The following is an 8883-nucleotide window of genomic DNA, read 5'->3' on the forward strand; positions in this document are numbered from 1 at the left end:
GGGATGGAAAGTCTGTTTGTGAAGGAAAGGCCAGGGGAAATGGTACATATTTCACAATAACAATTTTAATCAAAACTAGTATAAAATAAATATTTTTTCCCATATTAATCAAAGACAGCATAATGTAGAGTCATACTCACTGAGCAAAAACAAAAACAAATTATTTGAAATGCATGTAGATCATATTCCATTTTTTAAAAAATATCATAACTCACTTCAGAAAATATCATCTCAATATCAAATCGGAACACACATATACTCACAGTGGTTGGAATGCACTGTGTCCCAGTGTTAAAGGGGAACTAAAGTAAGAAGTATACGGAGGCTGCCATATTTATTTTCTTTTAATCAATACCAGTTGGCAGGCAGAGGATCAGCAGGGCTGCCAGGCAACTGGTATTGCTTAAAAGGAAATAAACATGGCAGCCTCCATATACCTCTCTCTTCAGTTGTCCTTTAAGGCGTGCCACGTGATTGTGCTGCACATGACATGGGTGAAGTTTAACCCTCCTGGCGGTTCATTTCTGTCTGGAATTAGGAGTCAAAAGCGGTACATTGTTTTCAAGAATTTTAGGGCCTCCGATTCAAAAGTTATAACTCACCAAAATATGTCAGAATAAAAGCATGGTGTAACGCTTGGTGGTGTATTCTCCACAGTCAGCATGCAACGCATGAGCTGGCGTGGAGGAGGTACACACACTAGCACCAGGAAACAGGCTATCCCTAGTATAGTGGAGGGGAGGACTGACTCCAATAGGAGATTGTGGCGCACAGAGCCGGTGCAGATCTGACAGCCACAAACAATGCTTTCGTTATAACGTCTCAGCGCAAAGTAGCGCTGAGCGCATAAACCAGAACTGAGGAGATCAGGACAGGTAGACAGAATGAACGCTTGCTAGCTAGCGGCTACTTAGCGACAGCAAGCGTCCAAAACCAGACAGACTGGAATGAGGCAGCCAATGCGATGCGGCGATGGCGTGCCTCACAAAGACAGGACAGGATAGTCAGGAAATAGCAGGATTGAGATAGAAGAACGCAACACAGATAAATATACAATAAGTATGTTTTCCTAGCGCATTACAATTACAGCTATCAATGAAACTATTTGTAACATCTGACTAACATATGTATATATCGGCAATGAACCGATATATGACATAAGCAGGAACGCTGACTAGGAATGGAGTAATACAGGGAACAGGACTCAGAAGGATTCGCTATCTCTTCGCAGAGATGAACGCAATCCACAAACGGTAACAGAACAGGATTCAGAAGGATTCGTTATCTCTTCGCAGAGATGAACGCAATCCACAAACAGAACCAGGAGCAGGGTAACTACCTCAGCACGGGTGGTCACGGTACGTGCAACCTACCAAAACGTGCTGGAAAGCTGACTAACTGCACACAGGATATAAACAGTTCGTGTACGTATACATCAGCGACACTGATGTATCACGTAACACAAATACAAGGAAAATAATAAACGTGCTGGTATGCATATATATTGGCAATGAACCAATATATGATGCAAAGACCAGCAAAGTATCTTTATAACAAGAAACACGATCGGGGGCTAAAGCGACAGCAAGACTGGCTTACACTGAAGCTATGAAAACCCAAGGAAACCCTGCAGGAAGCAGATCTTTATACTGAGGTCATCCAATGGGAGCAGACATGCAGATTCCCACACAGGTGAATGATAATCAGTCACAAGCTGACAGCAGGGAAAGACAGACAAAGCTATGCAGCTTGCATGGAAATAGATCAGAACTGCCTGAGCTGCAGCACTACTACTTCCAGTAATAGCTGCTGCAGCAGCGATCATTACAGTACCCCCGCCTTTAAAAGCGGATTCCAGACGCTTTTCAAAACTGAAATTCCCAACAAAACAGTCTGACTGATAATTCATGATGACCGGGACAGCCCGGCAAGACCGAATTCCAGAATCAGTCCCCACAAGACTGGACCCATCAGAACCAGAACCTACAGAACCATGCCCATCAGTACTACAAGCCCCAGTGTGACACCCATCAGAACCATGATTTCCAGAAGAAAGCCCTCCGAAACTCCCTGAGCGATACCCACCGCCTTCCAGGAACTGTTCAGAAACGCCAAAGCCTTTGCAATGCCCACCGGTACTGTCTTTACCAACACAAAACCCACTGTTGAACCAGTCCAAGGCACCAGGACAAGTTTTCTCAGAGACCTCCCAGAACACCTTGAAGCTCCAAAGAGATCCCCATAGGTCAGAATGCCCCTTAGGCTCACATGGAGAACCATCAAGAACCCCTATGGAACCTAGGGCAATTCCCGAGTCAGGGCCACAAGGACAAACATCAATATCAGGGCTTTCAGGGACCAGAACCATCTCTGGGCATGCATGCAGACTGGCAATATCAGAACGTGTTCCCACTAAGGAAGCATCAGAGCACGCTAACACCTTAGACACACTTGGGCATTCTGGCACACAAAGAACATCTGGGCACACCGGCACAAGAGAAACCTCTGGGCATGTCAAGGAACTGTGAGCCTCAGGGTCAGCCAAGACAGGACCAAAACCAGGACTGGACAAAAAAAAATCATCATGACTAAACTTCGCAACTACTGGACTTTTACACGAGAATGCTGGATCAGACTTAGATGTCGCTGATTCCAGCAAAGTCAGTAACAAATCAGATTCAGGGGCACTAACAAGACAGGACAAATCTTCTGATGTATGCACTGAACCAGACAGGGACTCCACAACTACCTCTGGACTGGACAGAGACTCATTTAATACACTGGATTGGAGCTCATGAGGCGCTGCAGAACAAGTCAGTATTGCAGCAGCCCCCACTGGACTAGGCAAAACTGAGGAATTCCCTGGACAGGAAGGGGACTCTGGAACCTCTGCCACAGCGGCCAGAGAACCAGAATCTTTCAGGATACAGGGCTGGGTTTCAGGAACACTCATCAGACCGGACTGAAATTCTGAGATTTCTATTATTTTGACCAGAGAATCAGAATTATCCATGTTACAGGGCAAGACTTCTGAAACATTCAGAGGACAGGGCTGGAGTTCCTCGGCTGTTACAACACTGGAGAGGGACTCAACAACATTGGTTAAATCAGACTGTGTACAGGACAAGGTATCTGACACACTTGCTGACGAGGACAAAATTTCAATGGCTTCTGCTTTGCTGGGCAGAAATTCATCAAGTTTTATTAGAGCAGACTGTAATTCCAAAACAGCTGCTAGACAAGTGAATATTACTGCAACACCAACTGAGGTAAGCAGTGCTTCAGCCTCCTCTGCTAGAGGGTTTAAAGTATCCAAAATACTGGGTGAAGCATAAGACTCTGCGACCACAGCTTCACTGGACAGGATCACTGAACAGTCCATATTGCAGGGCAAAACCATGGAAGCACCTGCTGGACAGCATAATGATTCTGTGACCTGAGTTTCATTGGAGAGATCTACTGCACAATTCATGGTACAGGGCAAATTTATTGGAAAATTTTCTGAACAAGGTAATAATTCTGCGATTTCAGGTTCACATAGCAGATGCTCTGAGCTATTGACGAAACTAGAGCGAGGTGTAGAAACAGGAAGATCAAGACACAATGTTTGCGCATCTGCTGGATCAGACAGGAGTTGAACTTTATTAACACAGGTAATTTCTGCAGAAGTGTTTGCAGAGACAGGCAAGATTTTTCTGGTGTCTGTTTCACTAAACAAAGAGTCATGAGTACTGGCTAGGCTGGACTCGGAAGTCAGCAGGACCTCTGGATTCTCTGCTGAAAAATTTGCGCAGGGCAAGGTTAAGAATGTATCAGTGGCTTCTGTTTTACTGGGAAGTAACACTGAGTTATCCATGGTACAGGGTGGAATTGCAGGAACTTCAATTTCACACAAAAAGAGCTCCGAATCACCTGCTGAATCAGCCAAAGGTGCTGAAGCAGGCGGGTCAGAACGCCAAATTTGCGAATTCGGAGTCACAAAAAAATCATCCAAAATCAGTTCCCACACATCAATCAATGGAGCCACAAAGTCATACTCACACACACCAGTTTTTATTAGGTTATAGGCAGACTTAACCAGCTGAGCGGTCTGGACGAGCTCAGCTCGTCCAACACCGCCAGCGGCTGCCGCTCAGGCCCTGCTGGGCCGATTTTGATGCAATAAAAAGCAGCACACGCAGCCGGCACTTTGCCAGCCGCGTGTGCTGCCTGATCGCCGCCGCTCTGCGGCGATTCGCCGCGAGCAGCGGCGAAAGAGGGTCCCCCCAGCCGCCTGAGCCCAGCGTAGCCGGAACAAAAAGTTCCGGCCAGCGCTAAGGGCTGGATCGGAGGCGGCTGACGTCACGACGTCGGCTGACGTCGATGACGTCACTCCGCTCGTCGCTATGGCGACGATATAAGCAAAACAAGGAAGGCCGCTCATTGCGGCCTTCCTTGTTTATTCTGGGCGCCGGAGGTGATCGGAAGATCGCCTCCGGAGCGCCCTCTAGTGGGCTTTCATGCAGCCAACTTTCAGTTGGCTGCATGAAATAGTTTTTTTTTTATTTAAAAAAAACCCTCCCGCAGCCACCCTGGCGATTTAATCAGAACGCCAGGGTGGTTAATGCATGCATTCAATACCAATTCACTTTTTGCACTGTAAAATTGACAAAATGAACTTGAATCATTCTTCCATTCATTGACCAGAGCTTCCATCTCTCCTTTCTCAAATGGAGGATTCCAAGCATACTTAACAGGCAGATCATGGTTTGCAGATATGATTGTAGCAGGGACATATATTGGGTTAATTAGCAGGTGATTGGCAGATTCCTTATTCCTAAGAATCTCCAATACCTGTAGCAAGTGCTGAACTGTAGTGTATGCAAACTTTCCTTGCTTTACAAATAAGTTGATTTGTTCAATACTCTGTAATATCTCCTCATAATCATACTCAGATAATTTTTTTAAACAAAAATCTTTATTTTCCCTAGCCAGGGAGGAAAGTTCATTAGTAGTTTCATAAGTCCATTTAACTCCCCTGAAAGACAATTGCATTTCATTATCTGTTAATGGCAGAATCTCATTATAGGTCTCAGTCGCTAAGGATAACGACTCTGCAGATTGGACACGTTTCTTAGAACGTTTGCGTTTTGCCTTTGACCTTGCGGTTTTTGGTGATTTATTCAAAGCTGCAGGAAAATTATCAGTAACACTTTCTGCTTGCTGCTCATTCTTGCAAGCAATTGAAGGAGCAGCTGATTGGCCTGCTGCCAGGAGTTCATTAAGAGGAAAAGGCAATGGATCTATGCGCAACCAGTTATGGATCACAAACGCTAGAAATTCCAGCGGTCTATCTTTCAAATCGGAATGATTGAGAACATCAAATGCCCACTGGAATAATTCCCCTTTAAACAAAATATAACTTAGTTGGAGTGCCCAGGTTGAAACAGGAGTCGCTTGGAGATCAGGATTGGTCAGGAACCTGGCACATTCAGAGAAAAACTCATTTTCTGTTTCAGAGCTAAGTTCTTCAAATTTCTTAAAGGAACAGGAACCATAATTAACAGTGTCATACTTTCTGGGAATCCCCCCCACAATGGGGATTGGTAATGGGGTTTTCATAATGTAAGGCTTGGTGGTGTATTCTCCACAGTCAGCATGCAACGCATGAGCTGGCGTGGAGGAGGTACACACACTAGCACCAGGAAACAGGCTATCCCTAGTATAGTGGAGGGGAGGACTGACTCCAATAGGAGATTGTGGCGCACAGAGCCGGTGCAGATCTGACAGCCACAAACAATGCTTTCGTTATAACGTCTCAGCGCAAAGTAGCGCTGAGCGCATAAACCAGAACTGAGGAGATCAGGACAGGTAGACAGAATGAACGCTTGCTAGCTAGCGGCTACTTAGCGACAGCAAGCGTCCAAAACCAGACAGACTGGAATGAGGCAGCCAATGCGATGCGGCGATGGCGTGCCTCACAAAGACAGGACAGGATAGTCAGGAAATAGCAGGATTGAGATAGAAGAACGTAACACAGATAAATATACAATAAGTATGTTTTCCTAGCGCATTACAATTACAGCTATCAATGAAACTATTTGTAACATCTGACTAACATATGTATATATCGGCAATGAACCGATATATGACATAAGCAGGAACGCTGACTAGGAATGGAGTAATACAGGGAACAGGACTCAGAAGGATTCGCTATCTCTTCGCAGAGATGAACGCAATCCACAAACGGTAACAGAACAGGATTCAGAAGGATTCGTTATCTCTTCGCAGAGATGAACGCAATCCACAAACAGAACCAGGAGCAGGGTAACTACCTCAGCACGGGTGGTCACGGTACGCGCAACCTACCAAAACGTGCTGGAAAGCTGACTAACTGCACACAGGATATAAACAGTTTGTGTACGTATACATCAGCGACACTGATGTATCACGTAACACAAATACAAGGAAAATAATAAACGTGCTGGTATGCATATATATTGGCAATGAACCAATATATGATGCAAAGACCAGCAAAGTATCTTTATAACAAGAAACACGATCGGGGGCTAAAGCGACAGCAAGACTGGCTTACACTGAAGCTATGAAAACCCAAGGAAACCCTGCAGGAAGCAGATCTTTATACTGAGGTCATCCAATGGGAGCAGACATGCAGATTCCCACACAGGTGAATGATAATCAGTCACAAGCTGACAGCAGGGAAAGACAGACAAAGCTATGCAGCTTGCATGGAAATAGATCAGAACTGCCTGAGCTGCAGCACTACTACTTCCAGTAATAGCTGCTGCAGCAGCGATCATTACACATGGTAGACATTTTACATATAAATAAAAGACTGGAACACAAATTTGCTGAAAATTTTTTTTTATCAATAAACTAAAATAATAGAAAAACTGTACAAATAAGCAGCAGATTATATATACACAATAATCAGTACAGTATATACAATAATTAGTACAGTATCTAGTACAGTACTAGTACACCTCCCGTGTGTGGTAAATCTTAAAACATGGAACGGGACACAGGCCGACATCACAGTCCGGGCAGTAAAAACGGGTTTCTTTGCGGACTTTCTTACCCTTGCTATCCGTCTTTCTGCAGCAAACAACACACATTCTTGTTGGTGTCGCTTTTTTTGGAGTGGGTGGGATGTATTCAGAAAAGTGGCGGCCAGTGAGGCGCTCAGGATTTACCACATATGATGCACGGCGCCCAACTCGCACATCTGATGATGAAGTTGGGTACTTCAGGCATATGGTTTCACACAGTTTCCATATGAAGTCAGCATGTGATACTGGCCTTTCACTGCGTTGCTTATGCAAGATCCACAATGCCTGTTCCAGCAGATGGCGAAAACATTTTTTATAATTCTTTTTGCTGTTTCTGCACTGCAGGGTAGTATGTCATCGCCTGCTCAGCTCGGTCCACCCTACCCATTGTATGGTTGTAGTCCAGGATGACTTGCGGCTTGTCCAGGACTTTCCCTCCTCGCGTTCTGGTGGTGACAGACGATGCATCGTGGACAGTGCTGAGCGCACACACGTCCCTCTTGTCACGCCAGCGGAGTGCCAACATTTTTCGCTTCTGCCAAGTCACAATGTCCCCAGATTTCAGCTTTTGCTTGGCAAAGGCAGTAGGCATTTCTCGCCGGTTAGGACGAACGGTGCCGTAGGCATCGGTTTTGTTCCTGATGAGAAACTTAAACAGTTCAGGTGAACTATAAAAATTGTCCGGCGTCAAACAGTACCCCTTATTCAAAAGTGGCTCCACCAAGGACAGCACGGATGAAGTCGCCAGCCCGTAATTGCTGAATGCAGGGTTGAACTGTGTCCCTTTCCTGGTGTACAGTACGCTGTTCCAGATGTATCCGGTGACAGACTCACATAAAGTGTAGGACTTTACTCCAAACCGGGCCCTCTTGGATGCGATATATTGGATCCAGAACAGTCTGCCCTTGAAGGCAATCAGACTTTCATCAACACTTATGTCCCTCTGGGGTACATAAGTGTTGCGGAAGATTTCCACGACCAGCTGATGAACCTCCCAAATCTTCTTTAGCTTTGGCGCAGGGTGGGTGGACTCATCGAAGGCAGTGTTGTCTGCGAAATGTAGAAATTTCATAATGAGTCCAAAGCGGTACTCTGACATGACCGTGCCAAAGAACGGGGTGGCGATGACCTTGTTGGTCGACCAGTACCATTTCTGCAGGGGTTTTCCCACCACCCCCTGCAGAATAATCAGTCCAAGGAACCGCCACAAATCCTCCTTGGTAATTGGCTCCCACATCCTGGTCCTGGAAAGGGGCCTTCGTAAAGTAGCAATTTCTTGCGCGGCGTAGCGGTTCGTCTCCACCACAATTTTTTCAATCACAGCATCACTGAAGAACAGCTGCAGGTAGGCCAGGGGGCAGTGTTCACAAGCAACCTTCAGGCCGGGTTCCCCAGTAAAAGGGAAAAGCGGTGGTGGGGCCCGAGTGGTGTTGACTGGGCACCAAACTCTTGCGTCACTGACTTCCGTGTCGCTGGGGATGGAGTCGCTGTCACTCTCACTGTCGGACGACAGGTTGCCAGGCGCATCACTGTCACTGGAGTCCTCCAGCGACGGCATATCCGGATCGCTGTCCTCTAACTGCATCAGCGCTTCCGCTGTGAGATGCCTTGAAGATGACGCCATAGCAGGTGACGGGCAGGTGGCAGGAGAAGAGCGTAGTAAAAATCCAGGCAGAGGTCGGTACAGGCGGCAGGCAGAGTAGTCGAAATCGACGCAGAGGTCGGTACACAGAAATCCAAATTGGTCAGAATCAGCAGGCAAAGAGCGTAGGTCAAAGTTTAGGCAGAGGTCGGTACACGGAAATCCAATTTCGGTCAGAATCAGCAGGCAAAG

The 8883-nt window shown here is 46.1% G+C and overlaps 1 protein-coding gene across 1 annotated transcript; it reads right to left on the reverse strand.

Moving 5' to 3' along the window:
- Window positions 1-7362: 7362 nt before the first annotated feature.
- Window positions 7363-8673, reverse strand: LOC137504784 (piggyBac transposable element-derived protein 4-like). Its single transcript, XM_068233374.1, has one exon. The coding sequence runs from the start codon at window positions 8671-8673 to the stop codon at window positions 7363-7365; it is 1311 nt and encodes a 436-aa protein (XP_068089475.1).
- Between the last annotated feature and the right edge of the window lie 210 nt (window positions 8674-8883).

The sequence above is a fragment of the Hyperolius riggenbachi genome, chromosome 4, assembly GCF_040937935.1.
Source record: "Hyperolius riggenbachi isolate aHypRig1 chromosome 4, aHypRig1.pri, whole genome shotgun sequence".
Lineage (NCBI taxonomy): Eukaryota > Metazoa > Chordata > Amphibia > Anura > Hyperoliidae > Hyperolius > Hyperolius riggenbachi.

What these genes read in the sequence shown, in the direction of transcription:
- LOC137504784 (XM_068233374.1), bottom strand. Translation starts at nt 8,673, where the DNA reads ATGGCGTCATCTTCAAGGCATCTCACAGCGGAAGCGCTGATGCAGTTA.